This window comes from Myotis daubentonii, chromosome 13 (genome assembly GCF_963259705.1).
Source record: "Myotis daubentonii chromosome 13, mMyoDau2.1, whole genome shotgun sequence".
NCBI lineage: Eukaryota > Metazoa > Chordata > Mammalia > Chiroptera > Vespertilionidae > Myotis > Myotis daubentonii.
The window spans coordinates 44902171-44927382 of record NC_081852.1 but is presented as its reverse complement, the minus strand read 5'-3'; the positions used below and the strand labels follow the sequence as shown (position 1 = coordinate 44927382).

Sequence of the window (25212 nt, the reverse complement as noted above, 5' to 3'; positions counted from 1 at the left end):
GTCCAGTTTGTATATTCCGTATTATGATTATAGTTGGCCCTTGAACAACATGGATTTGACCTACACAGGTCCACTTATACATGGATTTTTTTTTCAATAAATATATACAGTGCTATAAATATATTTTCCTTATAATTTGTTAAGTAACATTTTCTTTCCTCTAGCTACTTTACTATAAGAATACAGTATATAACACATATAAAAATGTGTTAATGGACTATTTATGTTATCTGTAAGGCTTCTGGTCAACAGTAAGCTATTAGTAGGTAAGTTTTGAGGGAGTCAAAAGTTATATGCGAATTTTCAACTGCACAGGGTTGGCACCCTTAAGCCCTTGTTGTTCAAGGATCAACTGTATTGTTTTTTTCCCTCTATTACCCTCCCAACCTAATTGGCTTCCTAACCTACCTTTCTCCCCCGATTCTCAGTTTCAGTGTTCTTCTCTGTCCCTCAGTCCCTGCTCTTTTTCAAGTTTATCTGGACCCCCAGAAACCACATTGAGTAAAATAGTTGCATAAAGTTAAGATTAACCACAAAATTATACAAATATCAGGTATTTTTTTATTCTAGAGCCCAGTTCAGTGCCTGGAACAAGATAGACATGGAAAAAAACTCAACAGATGTTTTGGATCCTTTTTATTATTATTGAAGTTGCCTTCCAACTGTGCGGTTCTAAATCTAATTTATGTATATTTCAGACTCTAGTATTCCACCAACTCTAGTGTTTTTGAATGGAAACAGAATTTCTATTTATGCTTTAAACAGTACTTAATTCATATAGTTTATGAACTATATTAACTTAGAACTTGAAGTTGCATTGAAACAGCTTCTAATTTACATTCACATCTACTATTATAAAACAGAAAACAAACCTGCATTTTAAGTATTTATTTATTTTTAATTTTTTGTTAATCTTCACCTAAGGATATTTTCCTATTGATCTTTTAGAGAGAGTGGAAGAGAGAGGAAAAGACAGAGAGATACATCTATGTGAGAGAAACGCATGGATTGGTTGCCTTCTGCACGTGCCAGAACCAGGGTCTGGGCAGGGGAAGAGCCTTTGGTCCCCAGGCTGACACTCTATCCACTGAGCCAAATCGGCCAGGGCCAAACCTGCATTTTAATCCCAACTCTTTCTCCTTTTCTTTGTCTGACTGGTTTGGACAGTACTTCCTTCAATAAGTCCATATGCCCTCAGGCATTTGTAAAGCATGAGTCTACAAAAACCTGCAATGTTTATCTGATTAACAGCTCACTGAGCTGAGTTCTGAGGTTTCCAGTTAGAAGCAAAAAAAAAAAAAAAAAAAAGGCGTTGAGATAATTTCTCCATCTCATTTGCCGTAAGTCAAGTCAACATGTTGAAACAAATTACAGAAATCCATATTTCAAAACATGTTTTTAACTGCTTTTTAAAGGCTTGTCTACAATTACATTTGCAGTTTTCTCAGGAAGTTCTTGACTCTACCCAGTCCTGAGCAAAATCAGCCAAACCAGTCCCACACTCAGTGCCAGTTGTCTGCATTGCCTTATTTCTCTAATCAATTTTCTTTCATTCCACACTCCATCCTGCCATAATCTCTTAAGTAATGTGGTCTTCACTCTTCCTTCCAAGTTTACTCATCTATCTTCAAATGTCTTGAAGTCACCTCGTTATCCAAGACCAAGCTCATTGTCTCTTTATTCTCACCTATCTTATCTACTCAAACCTCCTCTGTTCATATTTAACCAACTTTGATTAAATACCCTATGATTCACCCAAGCACAAATTTGCAAGTCATTCCAGAATCTCTTCCATCTACTCCCTTTCACCATTCTATCCAATTACTCTCTAGGTGTTCTTTTTTTTTTTTTAAATATATTTTATTGATTTTTTACAGAGAGGAAGGGAGAGAGATAGAGAGTTAGAAACATCGATGAGAGAGAAACATCGATCAGCTGCCTCCTGCACATCTCCTACTGGGGATATGCCCGCAACCCAGGTGCATGCCCTTGACCGGAATCGAACCTGGGACCCTTCAGTCCGCAGGCCGACGCTCTATCCACTGAGCCAAACCGGTTTCGGCTCTAGGTGTTCTTAATTAAAATGTCTAAAATCCTCTCCAATATCTTTCGATGATGCCTGCTAACTTGTGGCCCTGCCTCCAGATCCATGCTCCTCCTGAGTATCCCTCCATTCTGATACACGAGTGAAATATAATTGTATAACTTCCTATTTTAAAATCTTTCCATGTTTTCCCCATCCCAATGGGATATAGTCCCAATTCCTTTGGCATGTTGTGGCAGATTCTGCTGACTGCCTACCCAAAAAGCCAACAATCTCTCTTTCACCTTGTTAACAGAATCCCAATTTCATTTCAGTAACTACAATGCTATACTTGGTTATGTGATTAAAGAGAGTTAGGCTCCAACCCCACCCCCAGGGAATAAACTATGGTTGGTCTAAGTCAATCATGATGGCCCGTTCTATCACCAAATATTGAACCTGGACATCTGATGCAGTTCTAACCAATGACGCTGAAGGGGAGTCAGCTGTTGGAAGGAATGAGAGGAGGAGAGAAGACATTTCTTGGAAAAGTTTTCTCTATCCTAAAAAGAGTATAAGTCAATAAAAAGTTTACAACTATGGTGGGGGGACAGGCCTGGGAGTAACAGGGAAAACTTGGGTCCTTGATAACATCATAAAGCTGCTAAGTTAATCAATGTGGGCTCAGCCCTATGTATGGACATATTATTTGAGATGTAAATTCATCATTGTTCTTATTTTTAAGTCACATGAATCGGGGGATTCTTACTTGTTGACTCCTAACTAATACATGTGGCTTACAATGCCTAATATGATCTAGCTCCCAATATCCTCCAAGCACCCCAATAAATATTCTTACCCACAACCCTGCCATATTTACAGTTCTCCGAATTATGCCCTTTTCACCTCTGAGCTTTTATAATTGCTGTTACTTCTGCATAAAAATGACTTTCATTTCTCTATCAAACAAACTCGTACTGATCGTACTGAGCCTTCAAAACTCAGCTCAAATATCACCTATTCTGTGAGCTCCCCCAGTCAGCTCAGGTGCTTATGTATATTTTGGAAAAAAATATTTTTATTGATTTCAGAGAGAGAGATAGAAACATCAATGATGAGAATCATTGATCAGCTGCTTCCTGCATGCCTCCTACTGGGGATGGAGCCCACAGCCTGGGCATGTGCCCTTGATTGGAATAGAACCTGGGACCCTTCAGTTTACAGGCTGATGCTCTAGCCCAGTGATTATCAACCTTGGCTGCACATTAAAATCACCTGGGAATCTTTTTAAAATCCTGATTTCTGGGCCTCATCCTCCGGAAATTCTGTTTGTTTGTTACTAATGTTGTGGCCTCACCCCATAACAAAGAAACAGAATTTCTGGAGGCTGAGGCCCAGAAATCAGGATTTTAAAAACATTCCCAGGTGATTCTAATGAGCAGCCGAGGTTGAGAACCACTGCTCTAGCCACTAAGCCAAACCGGCCAGTGCCATGTATACTTCTTTAGGGCAAGACTAGTTATTTTAAAAGCTGGCAGCTGTTTGAGTGGACCTGCTATCAGTTGACCTCGTAGGAAGACAGCATATCTAGGTTTTAGAACTCAATGAATATATTTGGTCAGAGAAAGTGGGATCCCCTGGGCTTAGCCTAAATGGGAAAGGTTTAGACCAAGATAACTTACTTTGCATAATGAACTACAGGAATTTTGAGCATTCCCTCTAGATACTGGGTTTGGGCAGCTCTGGTAAGGAAAAAGGAGAGATGAAAAGAGAAGGGACCTATGCAAGGTAGTGGCAGACAGAACTAAAGAGAAGGGCCTATGAGAGAGTCCCTGTATTATTTGTCTATAGTTGCATAACCAATTACCCCAAAACTTGGTGGCCTAAAACAACAAGCATTATTGTCTCTCACAGTTATCATGGGTCAGGAATTTGGGAACAGCTGGCTCAAACTCTCTCATAAGATTGCAATCAATGTCAGCTGGAGTTTATAGTCATATGAAGTCTTAACTGGGACTCAAAGATATACTTCTAAGATGGCATATTGTATGGCTGGCAAGTAGATGCTGGGTGTAGGTGGGAGGCCTCAGTTCCTTTTCATATGAGATTCTCCCAGGGATGCTTGAGGTCTTTATGACAAGACAGCTGGCTTCTCCCAGAGCAATCTGAGAGAGGGAGGGAGGGAGGGAGGGGGGGAGGGAGAGAGAGAAAGAGAGAGAGAGAGAGAGAGAGAGAGAGAGAGAGAGAGAGAGAGAGAGAGAGAGAGAGAGAGAGAAACACTAGGTGGAAGCTCTATGCTTTTTCTGAATTAGCCTCAGAAGTCACATATCAATCTTTTGCCATCTTTCTGTGCCACCATAATGGTGCATGTGGAAGTCCTGGCTGTTGCTCTCAAGAGCATCAACAATGCGGAAAGAGAGGCAAATACCAGGTTCTTACTAGGCCATGCCCCAAAGTCATAGTCAGTTTTCTAACCGTGATGAGGAAGCATGGCTACACTGGTGAATTTGAAGTCATAGATGATTACAGAGCTGGGAGAATGGTGAACGTCACATAAGCCAGTTAAACGACCGTGGAGTGAACAGGCCCAGATTTGATGTACAACTCAAAGATCTAGAAAAATGACAAAATAACCCGTTCCCTTTCCATCAGTTTGGTTTCATTGTACTGACAACCTGGGTGGGCATCATGGACCACAAAGAAGACAAAAACACGCAGGAGGGAAAATCCTGGGATTCCTTTTCTAGGGGTGTAATCCATATGTGCAAATAAAATGCCTCAATGGAAATAAAAAGTCACTTCTGCCACATATTACTTATTAAAAGCAAGTCACTAACTCCCAGCCAACATTTAGGGGGAAGGTATTTAGGCTCTACCTTTTGAAGGGAGGACTATCAAACACTATGTAGACATTTTAAAATCACCACAGTCCCTAAGATGATGTGGTCAAAGAAATTTCAAATAAAAGTGTAGACATTTAGGGTTCAATTTTGCGTTCTGTGTTACGGTATAATCCTTTCCATGACCCCAAAACTTTAATAAAAGCTGATAACACTACAGCCATGTGTTAGAGTACTTTGAGGAATGTGAGGAATGAAGGCATAGCAGTGCAAAAAGATGACAACTGTGGGAGGTGAATTAACAAGTAGGATAATTGAAAAAAAAAAGAGTTTAAATTTAAATTAGCCCTAATATTTAGTACAATAAGAAATGCTTGAGCCCTAACCAGTTTTGCTCAGTGGATAGAGCGTCGGCCTGCGGGCGCAAGGGTCCCAGGTTTGATTCCGGTCAGGGGCATGTACCTTGGTTATGGGCACATACCCAGTAGGGAGTGTGCAGGAGGCAGCTGATCGATGTTTCTCTCTCATCGATGTTTCTAACTCTCTATCCCTCTCCCTTCCTCTCTGTCAAAAATCAATAAAGTATATTTAAAAAAAGAGAAATGCTTGATATATGAAAAAAAGAAAGAAAACTTGACAATCACAGGAAATCAATAGTCATTCAGATAAGAGATAAGTGAAAGGCTGTACTTTAGGGGTACCAGCAGAGGCAGCAGGGTGCAGTATTGCAAACTCTGTCTAAAATGCTCCTAGTACTTGAGAGCCAGGCATGAGGAAAAAGCTATTGATCCCCTTCTCTGGGTATCCATTCTAATTTTATTTGGGTGTGAGGAAGGTACCTTGTGCATTTGAGGATTCTGACTCCACCCCTGATTCTAGGAGGGGAACATGTAAGCCAGGCCTAACATATGAGGCAAAATTCCATCCCTTGGACACAATTCTTTTTAGGAGTGGGCATGTAGCTCAATTCCAGATAAAGAGACATTAAAAAAATTATTTTATTATTTATCTGTTTCATTTTTCCAACATCATTTTTATTTTTTAATCCTCACCCGAGGGTATTTTTCCATTGATTCCCAGAGAGAGGGAAAGACAGAGAGAAATATCAATGTGAGAGAAACATAGATAAGTTGCCTCCTGCACTTGCCCTGGAGCCTGCGAATCAGGTACATGCACCTGAAGAATTGAACCCGGGACCCTTCAGTCCTCAGGCTGACACTCTATCCACTGAGCCAAGCTGGCCAGGGCAAAGAGACATTTACTAGGGCAAATAAAAAGTTTATTTGCTTTTCTTAGGGAGTGTATGAGGGAGCAATTCCCTCTCTCCCGACCTTCCACTCCCTAGATTCTTAATGGCATGCACGGTTAAGCCACTGAGTCAAAACAAACCTGCATTTCATTTGATGTCTGGACATCCAACTATTTGAGCTAATATCTTTTATCAAATCAATATGAAATGAGTCCTTAGTCTTTCAACTTTTTGTATGTTTGACTATTTTCACAATCAAAGGGGGGGGAGGGGAGGGGAGGGACTACACTTGATACTATCTCTCAACTACCAGGCTGGAAAAGATTAAACTGTTGGATATGCATTATGTTAGTAAAAACCCACTCTATTCTTCCAGCTGCTCAGGTCCAGAATTTTGGGAGTTATTCTTAATCCCTCTCTTGCTCCCAACTCCACATCCAACCCAGGAGTAAAGCCTGTTGTAAAGTCGGTGATGTGAGGGCAAGCGAAATAGCCTTCTCAGATGGTACAGGAAACTGAATTTAAGGAAAGGGGGTTGGCGGATGGGGCTATCCAAAGGGAAGGGCTACTACACAGCAGGCCCTGAGCCAAAGGGTGTTGGGTCCAGGGTTGGCAGCAAATATATACTTAGGACAGTGAAACAAGGAAGAGCATAGAAGAGGCGACAGGAAAGACGAGGCTGGGCTGCTTTGGCTCACTGACAAGTCAGAAAAAAGGGGGCCTTAGAGACAGGTTCAAGGGGTTAGCTCGGATGAGCTGTCACTGCCCATTGTTCTCCTGGTTGCAAATCTCATGGGCTCTCTTAGAAGTTAGGGGGTACATGCCTGTGGCAAAGGAGAGGGAGAAGGGAATGGGAGATTAAGGGACCCTTAGGGGGTCCACAAGTCACTTTCAGAGAATCTGCAAATTCAGAAGTTACAAGCAAAATTTTGCGCGCGCCTGACAGGTGGGAGATGTTTGCGGGGAGACGAGGATTTGTAGCTTCATTGTTGCCCAAAAGGTCAATGAGTTGACCTTTTGGGCAACAATGAGACTCTAGTTCTAGACTCAAAAGTTAATAACCACTGCTTAAGAGGAAGATAATAGATGAGTTAAAAAAATTTTACAATGAGTTGACCTTTTGGGCAACAATGAGACTCTAGACTCAAAAGTTAATAACCATTGCTTAAGAGGAAGATAATAGATGAGTTAAAAAAAATTTTTTTTAAACAAAACAAAAACCCGGAGGCCCAGAGAAGGGTTAAGTGTTAGAGAGAAAAAAGGAAAACCCCTTCCTTATCTAAGAAAAGCTATCATCAGATTGAAAAGTTCACAATTGCATCATCAGCCCAGTAAAACAGGCGGTGAAGACAGCGGGAAGCAGTGTGGAGGCTTGCGAATGGAGACTGCCGATGCCGGGAGGGTGGGGTGGGGAAACGCCTGTGTTACCAACCGAGCCTGCAGGTTCGGTGCAGTCAAGGCCCAGGAGGTGGTGCTGAGGCTGGGCGGGCCGGCCCCGTTCTTTAGCCAGTGATCGCCCATCGGACTCCAGCCGACCCGCCTGGGAGGGAGCGGTCTTTTCACAAGAGACCAGCAGCGCCAGGCGGAGGAGTCACACCAGGTGGAGGTCACATCAGGGCGTCGGCTCGGCAACCAGCCGTGCGGCCGAGCTTCCCACGATTGCTGTCCTTTCCCTGCTGTGTTAGAGCGGCTGCTTCCAGTCCAGCCTCTCCACCTGCTGACATTTCGAAATCGTCCCGCCCTGTTTCGACATCTCTCTTCCCGGCCTCCAGTTCTTCGCCAGGTGCTGGGCCCTTTGCCAGCGGGCACCCGGGGAACTCATTCATTCAACGACGGTGGGGTTTGCTGGGCTACTTCGGGTGCAAACTCGGCGCGGGGTGCGGGGTGGGGCCTGCGGAGCGCCGTGCCCTCGCGAGTCCGCTCTCTCGCGCGCGGCCAGCAGGGCCGGCAGTCCAGGCTTGACCGGAGTGGAAAGGGCCGCCGCCCGCATGTCGCAACAGGTTCCCGAACAGACCCGCGAGCCCTGCCAGCGGATGCCCGGCTCTGGCCGGCTCCGCCTCGCGAGTCGGAGATCCCGCGGGAACAGAGCTCTCGGCCTGGGCACCCGCGCGCCTCGGGATTTGGGGCGGGCGCTCGAGCGCGGGTCGTAACGGCCGCAGTCAGCGGTTTGACCTTGAGGCCTGGCACCGCTCCCCAAGGCACCCGACCCGGGGCGCCGAGAGCCCCGCGGGCGCCGGTCCCAGGCAGACACCCGGCCTCTAGGGTCCCTGGGCGCTTCGCTCTCTTTCACGTAGCCAATCGGATCCCGACGTGGTGCGGCCAAGTATCAAGGGTGGTTGAGCTTCTCAAAGTTCAGCCTTAAGTTTCACATGTCGGCCAATCAGCGGCCAATAAACAAGAAGCTTCAAAGATCAAAGGGAAAGGGGTGGGAGCCTCGCCTGCGGACGGAAGAATGACAGGCCCCTGCACCAATACCGCAGGTATAGTTTTCTACGTAACCAAAGGGGCTGGGCTAGTTTGGCCGCCGAACCAATGACGGGTGGGGGGCGTGTCCACGGGGCTACGCGGGAGCGGGAGGACAGGGGCTCGCTGGGCCGCGCCTGAGGCCGACGCAACGGGGCCGGGGGGCGGCGGCGGCGGCGGCGGCAGCGGCGGCGAGGGTGGGCGCCGTGGCTGCCCCGGGTGGATGGAGCTAGAGGGGAGGGGTGCTGGCGGTGTGGCGGGGGGGCCGGCGGCTGCGCCGGGGCGGAGCCCCGGGGAGTCGGCGCTGCTGGACGGGTGGTTGCAGCGGGGCGTGGGCCGGGGGGCCGGCGGCGGGGAGGCCGGGGCCTGCAGGCCCCCGGTGCGGCAGGATCCGGACTCCGGCCCGGACTACGAGGCGCTGCCGGCTGGAGCCACTGTCACTACGCACATGGTGGCGGGCGCCGTGGCAGGGATTCTGGAGCACTGCGTGATGTACCCTATCGACTGCGTCAAGGTGAGACTCGGACCGGCTCCGAACCCGACCTAGGGCTGACCCGCCCCCGGGGTCCAGTCCGGAGCCGGGACCCAGGCCCAGAGCCGCAGCCGACATGAGTTCTTTCCCGGCTCTGCCACCAGCACACAATTCGACCGGTGCTCCATGCAAGCAAGGTCCCGGCTGGGAGTTGACCCCAGCCAGGAACCAGGACCCATTGGTACCCGTCAGTGAGATCTGACTCGGGACTCGGGACGCTGGAACGAAAACCCGTCAGCCCAAGCCCTGGATCTCAGCTGGGATGTAGCAGGAATAGGGTGGGAGGGGATGAGAACAGCTAAGCGCCCCTGACTTGATTAAGGGGAAGCCAACGGGCATGCACCAGACCCTTAGCGGCTGGGGAGGTCAAGCGCTTTTACAAGCTCCTTGCTGTGTCTCCCCCAAAAGTGACGGGGCAGGGATCAGAATCTGGGACCGCTCAGCTAGATAAAAGGTTTACTTAATCCACGTAACCGGGGAGCGATTGGGGATTATTGTGCAGCGTGCCGGACTGGAAGTAACGTGGGAAAGAGGTTTCGGTTTCTCTGGGCAGCAAGCGCGACACCCCACCTATTTCCTGAACATGAAGGCTGAGCTGGGATCAGGATTGTGTCCTATGTGCAGGGAGCACATCAGCTCCCAACTGAGAGATGGGGCGGACAGGGTATTTCTTGAGCCATCTGGAGTTGACCAAAGGGGGAAAGTGGCCTAGGAGGGAAGCATTACGGTATCAGAAAGAGGATGTAGGATGTAAGTGTGAAGAAGATTATATGGGCTCAATTCGAGGGCATGATTTGGGTGGAATTACGCAGGCTGATTAGTGGATACAGAAGTCAGGTCCTTCTGAAGAAAGCTGGGCGAAGAGGGGAAACGGGTTATTCGTTACAGTTCTTGTGCATGAGCTAAGGTACCAGCCGCTAAAAGAAGTGAGAACTAAATTGAGAAGTAAACTTGAGGGGCGTCTCTTGAAATAAATACGACAGAGACGGGTGCCTCCTTTCCATGTTAAGGGTATAGTCAAACAATATCCTGTCAGCTCTTTGATGCATGCTTTTGCCTCAAATAAGGAAAATGTTATATATTCGAAAGGAGGGGATCAGTTTGAGAAATGCAGTCTGTCTCTTCTGCTTTTCCCTGGTTCCAGTACCGTTTCATGTTTTCATTAGTAATGTGGATGCGGAGATGGGGAAAGGGCTTAGTAAGCTTTGTTGATGACACTGAGGTGGTAGTAGGATTCTAGTACATTGCAAAGGTAACTCCGAACAGGAGCCATACCCATTGAAAGGGTGAATGCCCTTGGCTAAAGTGGACATTAGAATTTTAAATGCCCTTGTCAATGGGGAGGAATAGGAATAAACAGTAAAATCCACCAGAGAGGAGTAAGAAGATGGTTAATGCTTTAACAATATTGAAATGTAAATTGGATAACTACAAATGAAAAAGATTCAGACATTTATGTAATAGAGGCTAGGCTGAATGACTGAATTGTCAGTGCTGTATATCCAAAAGTTAATATGATCTAACTGCAAAATAACGTCACTATACTTAGACTGTGAGTGAAGAGCAGGGTCTAGGGTGCTCTGTTTCAGGCTAGGTATCAAATGAAAACTAGATCAAGGAATGCAATGAAAATTATTTAATGACTTGAAAGATACAATGCAATGTAACTAACTTGGAAATATTATAACTCCTTACTCCATGTATTTACATAATGCTATTGTTGTTGTAAACATTTTACAAATTCCTCTGTTAGAAATGCCAATCTAGAATATTTGGAGGGGGCAAATCTTTGTCCTGTGACAAAATGGAATCGAATTTTTAGTAACTGAGACCATTCAGAATCAAGTATGTCAGATAAGGTGGGAGGTCAAAATGTGTAATACTGACTAGTGTCAAAGATAAGGTGGGACCAAAAAGCTAGGAGACCTATAAACTCCTAGACTGAGAAATCCACTGAGGGAACCCCTTCTGAAGAAGAGTGCCAGAAATGTTTTGCCTAACCACAGCATTGCCAGGAGTCACTTCTAGCCTTCCAAGGTACCTACAGTTATTTTTGAAGAACAGTTCTTACTCATTTACATAAGCTTTAGAATTTTTTTTTTCACTTAGTCATACAACATTATAGTCATGCCTCATTGCCCTACATTAAAAGAAATAATTTTTTAATCTGGAAGAAAAATGCTAAAGAGTCTTCAAAAACACAAAAACTACTTTAGAAGAATCATTTTCATTTGTCATTAATGCTGGGACTTAAATGACTAGAGGGAAGAACTAGGTGAGATCAGTAGGATTTGGTGTCAGGACGTATGTTAAAGACTTGTGCAGACATGAAAGTAAAATTCAAACCTCTTCCTTCAGAAAAGGCTTCACAGTTCACTTGTCCCTGGCAGCTCTTCTTCCTCTTTACCATAAATGAGTGGTAGTGAAGAAGAGCTACCCAACTGTACCCGAAGGCTAGAGGCAGTTATCTGTGTTGGAGCCTCTAGTGCAACCACAGTATTAGCAAATGAAAGCTGACATTGCTTCTTGCCGTGCTACTCTCTGTACCCCCAGCCACTTATCTGGTTCAAGTCAACTTAAAATGTCCTTGGGAGGGACCATGGGAAGTGAGCATAGCCTTGCTAGGCCATAATTATTCAGCCAACTATTTCCATCGTCATAGGATAGTTTGAGAACCCAAATAAATCCCAGTTTTCCTTTTCTGGGAGGCAAGTACCAGGCTCTATAGGGATAGGCTCTGCAACTCAAAGCAGACAGAACTCTTCTCAAAACCATCTAGCAAAGTACCCACCAGTCACCAAGGTGCCACTTTTTGTCTCTGTAATAGTGAAGCAAATAATCTACTCCCATAAGTTAGAGGGGCATTTTTCTAAACTCCAGATGTAAATGGATATCTATACACATTTGACGAAAGATTAAGAAATGGAAACATTGGCGTATTTGATTTTCTTGCATCTAATAATAACAATAAATATTCAATAAATAGCAACTGTTCTTACTTGCCAAGCACTATCTGCCATGCCTTATATTCATTTATTTATGTAATCATTGAAACAACTTCATGAAGTAGACACCATTTTCAGTATTTTACAGATGAAGGAAAGGAGGCAAGTTAAGTAACTTGTCCAAGGTCATATAATTTAAGTGGTACAGTCATGATTTGAACCCATTGTGACTCCCAAGCATACCATACAACATCTCAAAAGCAGATTTCCAGAACCAAGTAAAGCACAGAATTTCACAGGAGTGCTGGTTCCTAAACATGGCCTACGGATTAAAAGCTGGACATATAATTATAGCTACAGAGAAACTAATCCTCACCCGAGGACATTTTCATTGATTTTTAGAGGGGGGGGGGGGAAGGAGGGAGGGAGGGAGGGAAGAGGAGAGAGAAAAAGAAAGAAACATCAATGTGAAAGAGAAATATCGATCAGTAGCCTTCCACATGCTCCCTGATGGGACAGGCTGAGGGTCAAATTTGTAACCTAGATCTGTGCCCTGACTGGGAATCAAACCCAAGACCTTTCAGCATATGGCATGACACTCCAACCAACAGCCACATCAGCCAGGGCACAGAGAAGCTTAAAAATGAAACAAAAAACAAAAAACTAAATTAAACTTGATTTATTAGTGGTTAAGGACCAGTTAGTTGCCCGTGCATATTTGTGGAATGACATACAATTTACAACACTGCCATGATCTGTAAATTCTAAGATATGAACTAATATTTCTGAGAACCATATTTGAGTACAATAAAAAGCCTATTTCTAATACCTTATAAATTACCAATGGCTTTTACATGCTTAAATCTTTGAATCCTCACAACAGCTCTATGAGCCAGCCATTCTTAATCTTATGCTATAGACTATGCAGTAGTATGTTTAATATTCAAGCTCAGAAAGGTTGACATACCCAGGACCACACATTTAGCTAAGCTGGGGCTTAAACTCAGGCTTTCTGACTCAGATGTGGCTTGTCTTACCAAACCACTGATCTCCCTAATAGTTTGTTTGGCTTTTCTTCAAAGCCAGGATTTTTATATTGAAGGCTATTAATTTTTAGAGATTTCATCTTTTTCCAAAATTGAGATTTATTGGCCCACACATTTGGGAAAAATATATTCAGTTTTATAATTGGCAAACACTTATGCCTGGGTCCTCTTTATAAGGGCTTATTTTCATTGAATTAGAATTGTGAGTTAGGTTTAGATGTGTGTAAAATATTCAGAGTAGCTTACCTCCAGCTTTCAAAGGTCTTACCTCTGAGGCCAGATCTTTCAAAACTGGTTGCCTAGGCCAGCCAGTGTGGCTTGGTGGTTGAGCATTGACCTATGAACCAGGAGGTCATGGTTCAATTCCTGGTCAGGGCACATGCCTGGGTTGCAGGCTTGATCCCCAGTGCGGATGTACAGGAGATAACCAATCGATTCATTATCATTAATGTTTCTATCCCTCTGAGATCAATAAAAAAATATTTTTTAAAAAGTAGACTGGTTACCTAAATATGCTATTGACTCCAGTAAAGCAGTACAATTTCTGAACATTCTCCCTATATAAGATCAGTTTCAAACAAATATATGGAAACACATAATTGTTAAGCCACTGGGCCCAGTTTATCTATTAGTAGCCATAGCCAACAAAGATGTATAGTCTCTCTGAATAATTCATCTGATGGGTTTTATGCCCCTGGGTGATGTGAAAGATCAGTAAGCACAACCCTATATTGGATTAGAGTTCCTTTTTCTTTTTTTTCTTTTTTTTGAGAAGAAACAAATGTGTTGTTATACTGTGTATTTTTGATTGAACTTACAGTAATTAAGCTTTCAAGCTTCCAGTTCTTTGTTGGTAGCAGGCAGGAAAATAGAGGAATAATATAGAGGAATGTGGATTGCTTGTGGCTAACTAGGACCTGTTAATCTGGATTCTGTTAATTCAGTTAGTTTCTTTTAAAAGGCATTACTCTTGGGTTCCAGATGGCCAACAGGAGGTTCAAGCTTTTTTTTTTTTTTTTTATTGCTTTTTTACAGAGAGGAAGGGAGAGGGATAGAGAGTTAGAAACATCGATCAGCTGCCTCCTGCACACCTCCTACTGGGGATGTGCCCGCAACCAAGGTACATGCCCTTGACCAGAATCGAACCTGGGACCCTTGAGTCCGCAGGCCGACGCTCTATCCACTGAGCCAAACCGGTTAGGGCAAGGTTCAAGCTTTTAAAAGCAGATTCAGTCAGCGATTAGATGGAAGTAGGAATTAAACTGTACTTGGGCTTTAGTTATCCCTGCTGGCTCACTAGTGGCTGATTTGCTCCTTTTTGAACTGGTGCAGACACAGCTAAGATTCATTAAGTCTTTCACTTACTCGTTCAACAAACACATTTTGGGTGCCTACTGTGTTCCAGGCACTAGATACTGATTTTATATTCTGTGAGTCCCTGTGCCATCTTAATCTTGAAATGGATTAATAGACAAGAGATCTTCATTGAGAGACATAACCTTCAGAGAAACTTCCTCTGTGGGAAGTATTTCAAATAAGATTCATTTTCCAAATTTTAATAAAACTTTGCCAAGGAATATCATACAAAGTGACTACTGGGAACATCTGAGATCTTGCTCCCTTCCCTGGCATATGTTGTCAGTTTGGCTCAAATAACCTCTTAAAAAATTCTCTACAAGCTTGGACATTTTTTTACTGGTACATTGACAGACTCGTATACTGTAAATGGAATCATACAATATACACTCTTGTGTCTGACTTACTTCATTTAATATTATGCTTGTTGGATTCGTCCATGGTATTACATGTAACAGAAGTTAAAAGAAAAAATGTATCTACAATAAACTTTCATTCCAATCTTTTGAACCCTCTGGAGGTTCCAAAGATTATATTTTACGGAGACTGATTTTATTCACTGATGCCAGTTTGGGGATTTGGTCAATTTAGATTAGAATTTTGAAAGCCTCTTCAATTTTAGAGACTAGGTTGATTTCCAACTTCATAGTTTCAGGGTAAACTTTCTTCCCAGGAAATTAGAGCAGTATCTATTGGAATGCTGCTTTTGCCGAGATTTGATCTTACAGACCCAGCTGTCAATGCCAAACACTGTGAAAAAGTCAGGTTATCAACTCTCAGTTTTATCAAAAGATGAGCCATCTTCATCTCATTAATCAGTGTAGTATTTGGTCAGGAAGGAGGCCTACGATCAATCTTCAGAAATGCATCAGTATGTGCAGACATTAAATACTTGACTTTAGAATCCATTTGTAGAGTTCTTAGCCTGAGTTATTAAGGCGCAAAAACATCTGAAACACAGGCTTGATATTTGTTGCTGGGGCTGTGAATCACTTTGGAGTTCCAGCACACTTACCAAGGGGTGATATTCTCGGGGAAAATAATGTTATTCTGTTCTTAGGCTCATAAATGAGTAGAAAAAGAAAGGTCCAAGGGTTAGAAAGATCGGATATAAATTTGGAAGCAAGCAAAACTGGATGGCAAGTGTCTCTCCTGCCGCTGGCTTGATGCCACAGAGAGGGTCTGCATAGGGCCTAAAGCCTGAGTGTCGAGCTGAGTGAGAACTTGGCCTTGCTGACATTGCACTTCTTTCTGTGATTTCAGACCCGAATGCAGAGCCTACAGCCCGACCCAGCGGCCCGCTATCGCAATGTGTTGGAGGCTCTCTGGAGGATTATAAGAACCGAGGGCCTGTGGAGGCCCATGCGGGGCCTGAATGTCACAGCAACAGGCGCAGGGCCTGCCCATGCCCTCTATTTTGCCTGCTACGAAAAATTAAAAAAGACTTTGAGTGATGTAATCCATCCTGGGGGCAATAGCCATATTGCCAATGGTATTGAGCCTTCCTGTGCTGGTTCCCCCATTTTCCCAACTCTTTGGGCTTTGCTGCTATCAATGCTTTCCAGTCTCAGCATGGTTTGGAGCTGCAGCTTTGGGCTGGGGTAGGCCAGATTATAGGGGAGGGACTTCCAAACCTGATGTTCTCAGACAACCGGCCGCTTCAACCCCACCCCTCCTTTGGGGCACCTCAACAAAGGGTTACAGTATCCTCCCTTACCTACCAGCTTGACTCTTTCCTCTCATCATCTCCCTGGCATCAACTGCTAATGCCCTGGTAATGTGGAGACACACACTGAACTACCCCGTTGTATATTCTTGATAGTTGAGTGGTGTCCTGCTCCTCAGCAGGATCGGAGGTGACCCAGCCACCCAAGGAAGACACTAATGGAGCCCCAGCTCTTCGCCTCACCTTTTCAGGATCCCAACTGACTAGTAGCAGTTTTTGTCATTGAGGACATGACAAGACCTCAACAAGTGAATGGGGGTGGGGCCAAGGGACTTCTGTATGGAGAAACCAGAGGGTTGAAGTTATGGAAGTAAGGGAATCTCCAGTAGCAGCCTGGAGATTGAGGATCGCCCAAAAACAAAATGAGTGTAGAGAGCAGAGGGTGAGGAAAATGGTAGTTCGGGATTTGAAGAAAGGTAGATGGACAGATGTTAAGATTTGGAGGCAGGTTGGGCTGTATAGGGGCATTGGGATAGAAGGTGAGATTCTTTGGTGACGATCTGGCACCTGCCCCTCATGTCCTCCCCCCTCTGGAGGCAGTTGATGTGCTGGCATTCCTTGGCAGCAGTGTATCTGCTTCCTGTTTGGGGCATGAAGTGAATTTATTCTTGGAACCATAATTTTTAAAGAAAGTTTAAAAATTGATTTTAGAGAGAGAGAGAGAACAATCAATTTGATGTTCCACTTATTAATGCATTCATTGGTTGGTTCTTGTATGTGCCCTGATCGGGGATTGAGCACCCAACCTTGGCGTGTCAGGACAGTGCTCTAACCAACTGAGCTCCCTGGCCAGGGCCTATTCTTGGGATCTTTATGGATAAAATCTGGGCCATTTTCTTTGATTCCTGCCCTTAGTATTCTAGATGTGGAAAGTACATTGGTGACCTTACTAAGTTGGTGGGAACAAATATCTTCATTTCTCAGAACAGAAATTTAGGAGCAGTAGGTTCCCATCTTTTGAATTGGCTCTTAGCATTCCCTCACCCCACTGTGGTTTAGCACAGCCACTTCCCTTCGCTCTGAGCCTCAGTGAATCAGTCGCCCTCTCCAGACCTCACATGTGGCAGTTGTTTTCTCCTTTGCAGGTGCGGCCGGGTGTGTAGCTACATTACTTCATGATGCAGCCATGAATCCAGCTGAAGGTAATCATTTCTCAAACTTTCCCTTTGTGGGCACCTGCATCTGCATCTATTATTTCTGGTCTGCAGAAGAAAGCTGAGAAACACCTGAGTTTTGGTGGGAACGCCTGCCACGTTACCTTGTCTTACCACTAGAGGGTGCTCCGTCCATGTCCGAATTTAGGAAGAGCCCCTGGGACTGGTAGCATATCCTTTGAGTTTAATTCATCTTTAGGGCTTCCTTAGAAAAGGATATGGCTCTACTTGGCCTGTTTCTGGGCCTTCTTGGAAGTCCCCTTTGTAGTGCAATTGATCTCATCTGAAATATTAGCAGATTATTTCACTTCAAAGAGATCAAGATGGATTTTCATATTTGAAAATACTGCCTTGTTGGAATAAAGATCGTTGAGATAGGAATGAAAGGGTGAATTGTAGAGTTCAGTCCCTGCACTGTGGCTTGGATCTTGGCATTTTAGTTGGATGATGAGGTACTCAAGCAAATATGAAGGGATAGCATAATTGCCATGTTCCTTAACTTCCAGTTCTTTGCCTGTCTGGGCAAGGCCATGGTGTGCAAAGGGCCAAAACTAAAGTGAAGATCCACAGAGCTCATACCATGTCTACCTGAGGGAGTAGAAGATACATATTTGGGAACTGAAGCCAGACTCTTGGCTAGGACTTTTGTTTTCTTTCTGTGGGAGGTATAACCGTCCTCATGTGGTACGATTAGGTGCTCGTAGTACCTGAGGATGCACTGTGTTCACTGCCACCAAGTCATTTCTTGTTTCGGGAGTTACAAAAAGGTAACATAATCATGATATAATGAGAAGTAATTACTTATTTCAAGGAAACCCTCTATCTTAGGTGTTATTTAGCTGGTTTTAAAGAAATCCCGCTGAAAGTGGGTCCATTATTTTTGGGCTTTTTGCAAACCCTCTCAGATCCCCTTCTCTCAAAGAAGGGAAACCGTATCAGGCTGACAGCTCGCTCATATTTTTTTCTGTCTCCATTCCATTGGCTGATCCGCTCCCCTGGGACTCTGAATCTGGACACTTGCTCACCGGTTGGTTGTTGTCGCCGTTTCTTCCTTCTCGTTGATGGCATTGCCAGTGGTCAAGCAAAGGATGCAGATGTACAACTCACCTTACCACCGGGTGACAGACTGTGTACGGGCAGTGTGGCAAAATGAAGGGGCTGGAGCCTTTTACCGCAGCTACACCACCCAGCTGACCATGAACGTTCCCTTCCAAGCCATTCACTTCATGACCTATGAATTCCTGCAGGAGCACTTTAACCCCCAGAGACGGTACAACCCCAGCTCCCATGTTGTCTCCGGAGCCTGTGCAGGAGCTGTAGCTGCCGCTGTCACAACCCCACTGGACGTTTGCAAAACACTGCTCAACACCCAGGAATCCCTGGCTTTGAACTCAAACTTCACAGGACATGTTACAGGCATGGCTAGTGCCTTCAGGACGGTATATCAAGTAGGTGGTGTGACTGCCTACTTCCGAGGTGTGCAAGCTAGAGTAATTTACCAGATTCCCTCCACAGCCATTGCATGGTCTGTGTATGAGTTCTTCAAATACCTGATCACTAAACGGCAAGAAGAGTGGAGGGCAGGCAAGTGAAGTAGCACTGAATGAAGTCGGAGGTTCAGACAACACTGCTGTGCTCTACCCACTCCAGCCGCATTCTCTGTCTCCTGGCATGCTCCAGCCTTGAGTGGAGTTGGAAGGAAAGTAGAAGGCTCTCCCCAGGCTGTTGGTGTTTTGGCTAACACCAGTTACTGCCAACCTCCGATGCGCCACCTTTCCTTCCAGGCCCTAAGCAAGTGCAACAAAGCACACCACAGCACGTGGACAACCGCTCCATCCTGGGCCTGATGACCTGCTCTCGACTGTTAGAGAGGGATAAGCAGCTCAATCCCCTGGTTCCTAATAAAAACGTTTAAGTTAAATGGTTTCATTGGGTTTTTCTAGCCAAAGGGGAGGTGAAATGCATCAACTATTCTTGACTTGGAGCATCAGTGAAGGGGCCCAGAGGAAGGCCTATTGCATATGTGTATAGTTTGGTTGCTGCTGATGTTCACGGCGATTTAAAACATTGGGGTCCCACTCCTCGTTTTAGTAATTAGGCTCCATGGAACCTCCCTAATGGCAGGAACAAGGGGCCGTTGACAGAGCTTAGCTACATAGGCGCTCTTTATTTATTTATTTTATATCGCTTTAATGGATTTCCTATTTTGTTTTTAAAATATATTTTTATTGATTTCAGGGAGGGAGTGAGAGATAGAAACATCAGTGATGAGAGAGAATCATTGATTGGCTGCCTCCTGCACACCCCCACGCTGGGGGCCGAGCCCACAACCTGGGCATGTGCCTTGACCAGGAATCAAACTGTGACCTGGTTCATAGGTCTATGCTCAGTCACTGAGCCACGCCGGCCAGGCTAAATAGGCGCTCTTGATCCCACTGTTGTCTTTTCCTGAGGGCAGTGTTGTGACACAGGGAAAGTAGATCTCTCTGTTCTCATTCTCAGCTCTGCCTGCAGCAGGCAGACTTCCCATGTGGCACTTCATTTTCTAATGCAGTTGCAAAACTAAAATTAGCAAGCGGCAAGTCACAGATTAGATGATAAATAATATCTTTCATTTTAAGGCTTTTACAAGTAATTTAACATTCATGATCTCATCTTGCTCAAAATCTGAGAAGTAGGTAGTGCAGGTATCTATTTTATAGGTAAGCAAAGCTCGTAGAGGCTATGATGGGGTAGGCTTTTGGAGGAAGTGACATCAGGGTGACACCTGGAAGACAAGCTAACTACATGAAGAGGGGAGGGGAAATGTTCTCAGCAAAATCTGGAGGTAAGAGAATAAGAAGTGTTGGGGGTTTGGTGTGCAAGCGGTTTGGTAAAGCTGACATCTGGGAGGCGTCCTGCTAGCGAGCTAAGCAGGGACTGGGTTTTAAAAGCAACACTAAGGAGTTTAGAGTTTATCCTGAAGGCAATGCAGAAGCATTACAGGATTTGAAGCAGAGGCGTGGTGTGATCAGATTTACAATTTAAACAGATTATTGAGGCTCTCTGAGAAAGGATTAGAGGAGCAAGACTGGACAGGCTGGCAGACGGGTTAGGAGGCCATCACAGCCATCCAGGCAAGGCTGCAAGGTGGTCTGGACCAGGACCGTGGCAAGGGAGATGGAGAAAGAGCAAAACTGGAGCAACGTTAGGGTTGTAGAATCAATAGGATTTGGTTACAGAACAAATCTTGTCCTTCTACCTGACAGCCCTTCAAGTATCTATGGAGAATCATGTCTGAATGCATTTGAAATAAAACTGTCAAGAAAAAGCAGGGTCGCCTGTTCTAAGCCTTGTTTAAGTAAACTATGTCACCCTTCTGATTTAGCGATGGAAAAGAGAGCTGTTAATAGTGTTAAACGGTGGTCTCTGGAGTTTGACTCACGAAGTAAAAAGCATTGCGGAGGTCAATTCAGAAGGCTGGCTAGTAAAACAGCTGCCTCCCAGCATGGACTAAGCATGAGAACAAAGGAATGCCTCTCCGGACCTTTCCCTGCTATCAGTCACCTTTGCAGAGCTACTGCCTGGCAGAGGACCCGGACCACAGTAGGCACTATGGCAATAAGGCCCATTTTTCAAGAATGGATATGGGGTAATTTCTCAAAGAATGGTAGTCACTAAAACCCCCGAGCTCTAATACAGTTCACAAATGATGAGAAAAAAATGCAAAGGTGACCATCTAATCCTGCTTGTGCTCTAGCTACTGGAGAACAGTCAGTTTGGGTTTTGGACAGGGCATTAGCTCAGTCACTAGAGAAGATAGAGGCAGAATAGACTATAGGTTGAGCAGCCTGGAATGGCAGGGACTGGACACCTGGGTCAGGAATAAGGAAGCCTCACTTCCCTGGGGTGCACCATCCCCATGAGAGCTGTGAGTTATGTGGAGCCTTAAGGACCCAGGACCAAGTCACAATCAAGTGGCCACTGTCTGCATAGTGCTTCGCAGTGGGGAAAGTGAAAAAATAAGTCACAATTTGACCAGAGAAAACTTTTCTTCATTGAAGGTATAAGATAAACAGGAATGAAAGTATCTTGTAATAATACAAGACATTATAGCTTTATACTGGATTATACAGAACCAATAATAGGTTTAGGGACAGAAAGATGAGATAAGTGCAGGTCAGAGTTAACAGAAAAGAAGTGGCTTTGCTGAACAGTAGAAAAAAAAACTTTCATAAAAGCCAATTAAAGTTGGTTAATGCTAATTTTTATACAATTTAGAAATCACACTTAACAAGAAAATACCTCTAGTCCCATTACCCAGAGAATATGACAACATTTTGAGGTACATCTAGTATTTTCTTTCTCCCCCTCGTCCCCCCGTCCCCCCGGTTTACAAGTACATCTAGTATTTTCATGCATTTTTTAAAATTTTCCAAAAGCAGATCACATTGCAACCAACTTCATAATAGGTGCCTGTCTTTCCACATTATTAAGTTTTCTTCCATCACCTCAATATGAATAACCACGATGTTCCATTGTAAAAAGGCACAAAAGCTTAGTCAGTCCTTGCTGCACCTTTGTAGTAATGTATTATCAAGAGCGTTGCTGAATGACTAAGAGGAGAGGAGGTAGGGCAGGTGTGGACACGGTCAGAATGAGGAGACAGCTTGGTGCCACCTCTCGGCAGGTGCTGAAGAGATCCCGACTGGAGACCAGGGTGCAGGGTACAGGATGGAAGGGATGAGGCTGGCCAGCAGGAATGTCAGAGGTAGGATGATTTCCTAGAAGTCATCTTGCTTCACATTACTGCTTAGCCTAACCTCACTCTAAAGCAGTGGTTCTCAACCTTCCTAACGCCGCGACCCTTTAATACAGTTTCTCATGTTGTGGTGACCCCCAACCATAAAATCATTTTCGTTGCTACTTCATAACTGTAATTTTGCTACTGTTATGAATCGTCATGTAAATATCTGATATGCAGGATGTATTTTCATTGTTACAAATTGAACATAATTAAAGCATAGTGATTAATCACAAAAACAATATGTAATTATATATGTGTTTTCCTATGGTCTTAGGCGACCCCTGTGAAAGGGTCATTCGACCCCCAAAGGGGTCGCGACCCACAGGTTGAGAACCGCTGCTCTAAAGCATGCTGGACAGAGAGGTTCCCCACCCCCACTCCATGTTTGGGAGCCCTCTGCTGCTCAAGACCACCCATGTCTTTAGCAGTTCAGCATGGCTGGTATGGTTCAATGGTTGAGTGTTGACCTATGAACCAGGAGGTCACAGTTTGATTCCGGGTTGCGGGCTCAATCCCCACTGTGGGGTGTGCAGGAGGCAGCCGATCAATGATTCTCTCTCATCATCGATGTTTCTGTCTCTCGCTCCCTCTCCCTTACTCTTGAAATCAATAAAAAATATATTTAAAAAAATAAAAATGTAAGAGTGGACTTGCTGGGACCTAGGGATGTATATGTTTAGCCTTAATAGATATTATCAGAGTTCCGCAAGTGCTCATATCAATTTGTACTCCTGCCAGCAATGTGTGATAGTTCCAGTTTAGTGCAAATATTTTTCTACTTTTAATGTGTATATAATTTCATGATTATAAAAATGTCCCCCAAACATTTATTGCTGTTTTCTAATTGCTAAGATTTTGCCCCAGGTGGCTTACCATTTTATTCATATATATCTGTGCATGCGCGCGCACACACACACACACATTTTTCTGAACTATTTATGCCCTTTTTATTGCTAAATACTTCAGTGTGTACTTTCTAAGAACTTTTTTTTATATACCCACAATTATCAAAATCAGGACATGTAGCATTGATACAAAATTATTATCTGATCCACAATTCATATTCAAATTTCACCAACTGTTCCAATAATGTCCTATTTTATAGCTATTTTCCCTGATAATCCAGCATCCAGTGCAGATCACACATTGCACTTACATCTCTTTATTCTAGATCAGGTCCTCAGCCTTCCTTTTTCTTTCATGAACTTACTTTATTTTATTTTTTAGATTACAGGCCAGTTGTTTAGTAGAATGTCCTTCAATTTGTTTTTGCTTGATGTTCTCCATAATCAGATTCAGGTTATGCAGTTTGGGTAGATGCACCATAGAAATGATGTGAGTCCTTCTCAGGACATCACATCAGGTGGCACATGAGGTCAGTTTGTGTCTTTATTGGTATTGTTAGTTTTGATCAGCTGTTTATGGTTGTGTTCACTTTTTCCTTTTGTAGTTAATAAATAATTGGTAAGGAGGACCTTTCAGTTTATATAAATATCCTATTCTTCATCAAACTTTCAAGTTTTGGCATCCATTGATAATTCTTTTTTTAAAAAAATATATTTAATTGATTTTTTTACAGAGAGGAAGGGAGAGGGATAGAGAGTTAGAAACATCGATGAGCAAGAAACATCCATCAGCTGCCTCCTGCACGCCCCCTACTGGGGATGTGCCCGCAGCCAAGGTACATGCCCTTGACCAGAATCGAACCTGGGACCCCTGAGTCCGCAGGCCGACGCTCTATCCACTGAGCCAAACCGGTTTGGGCCCATTGATAATTCTTGCCTACATCATTTATTGCTATAACAGTTGCACCATGATGATATTCTAACTTCATTATTCCTTCTATATTTACTAGTTTATTAAATCTGCTATAAGGAAAAGCTCTTCTTTCTTTCTTTCTTCTTCTTTCTTTCTTTCTTTCTTTCTTTCTTTCTTTCTTTCTTTCTTTCTTTCTTTCTTTCTTTCTTTCTTTCTTTACGTTGGTATGAGGCTAGATTCTTATTTTATTCTGTGACTGCTCTATGGTAATGTCACCATTGTTACAGATCGTACCAGATTTGGCCAACAGGAGCCCCTTCTGATTCCTCTGCTCTTTTGACATATCACCATTATCTGTTTAGCACTTCCTTGCTCTCTGTACAACAGGATACTAGGCTCATTTTGTATTTTTCCTCTCTCAGCCCTAAAAGCAGCCATTTCTCCAAGGAGCCCTGGTTCCTTTCAGTGGAGAATAGTACAGTATTTAGAAACCAAGATCTGGATTCCAGGTGTACTCAGTGTGACTGAGTGTCTACTTCTAAGCCTGTTAGCAAACAGAACTAAGAAATATAAATAAGTGTGTATATCTTAATTCAGGTATATATCTACACACACACACACACACACACACACCCAGGAACTCCTATAGATACCTCCATTCCAATCCAATACAAGGTTCATTTTAGTCTTCCCTTTCTTTACATTTATTTTTCTTTCTAGAGAAAGCACTTTTTTGTTTAAATCCTCACCCAAGGATATTTTTCCATTGATTTTTAGAGGGAAAGACAGAGAGAAACATTGACATGAGAGAAACACATTGATTGGTTGCCTCCTGCAGGCACCCCAAACAGGGCCTGGGCTGGGGAGGAACCTGCAACCGAGGTACGTGCCCTTGACTGGAATTGAACCCAGGATCCTTCAGTCCACAGGCCAAAGCTCTATCCACTGAGCCAACCCGGCTAGAGCCCTTTCTTTATAACTCTTTTCTCCACCAGCAAGAACTGGCTCCCATTATGCCCAGTATATTTATTTATTTGCTCAATTCAACAGCACACAAAAAGTATTTCAGGATTGCTAAACCATACCACTGTAGCAAAAACTCTTTCTAACTAGAATTCAATATTCATTAGTTTTAATTTGTTGGTTTGCTTACTCTCCCTTCGATGTGGTAATGTTATTTATTTGAAATAGAATTAGTTGCTTTTGTTTCTGTTTGCATTCCATTTTTAGGTGTTCTTTTCGCCCCCCCGCCCCCCCCCCCCCGATCCTTGTTGATTTTTTTTTAAGAGCAGGAGTGTTCCTTACCTAGGGCTTAGGGGGTTTGCGGATGGGCT

The 25212-nt window shown here is 44.0% G+C and overlaps 1 protein-coding gene and 1 pseudogene across 3 annotated transcripts; both read left to right on the top strand.

The window, feature by feature from the left end:
* Positions 1-4312: 4312 nt before the first annotated feature.
* LOC132214220 (small ribosomal subunit protein uS8-like) lies at positions 4313-4816 on the top strand (annotated as a pseudogene).
* A 2737-nt stretch (positions 4817-7553) lies between these two features.
* SLC25A28 (solute carrier family 25 member 28) lies at positions 7554-19255 on the top strand. 3 transcript variants are annotated; one of them, XM_059661027.1, is made up of 4 exons: positions 7554-8592; positions 15718-15946; positions 17266-17322; positions 18409-19255. In XM_059661027.1, the coding sequence occupies exons 2-4, from the start codon at positions 15724-15726 to the stop codon at positions 18924-18926; spliced, it is 798 nt and encodes a 265-aa protein (XP_059517010.1). In that variant the 5' UTR covers positions 7554-8592; positions 15718-15723; the 3' UTR covers positions 18927-19255. The 3 variants fall into 3 exon arrangements, with proteins under 3 accessions (XP_059517010.1, XP_059517008.1, XP_059517011.1); XM_059661025.1 differs by lacking the exon at positions 7554-8592 and adding an exon at positions 8687-9089; XM_059661028.1 differs by lacking the exon at positions 7554-8592 and having other exon boundaries at positions 15803-16659.
* Positions 19256-25212: the final 5957 nt, after the last annotated feature.

Excerpts from the sequence above, each read along its gene's own strand:
- SLC25A28 (XM_059661025.1), top strand. The coding sequence starts at position 8,799 with ATGGAGCTAGAGGGGAGGGGTGCTGGCGGTGTGGCGGGGGGGCCGGCG. Across the intron at positions 9,090-15,717 it reads ACCCTATCGACTGCGTCAAG|ACCCGAATGCAGAGCCTACA; the intron begins GTGAGACTCGGA and ends CTGTGATTTCAG. Across the intron at positions 15,947-17,265 it reads CAATAGCCATATTGCCAATG|GTGCGGCCGGGTGTGTAGCT; the intron begins GTATTGAGCCTT and ends TCTCCTTTGCAG.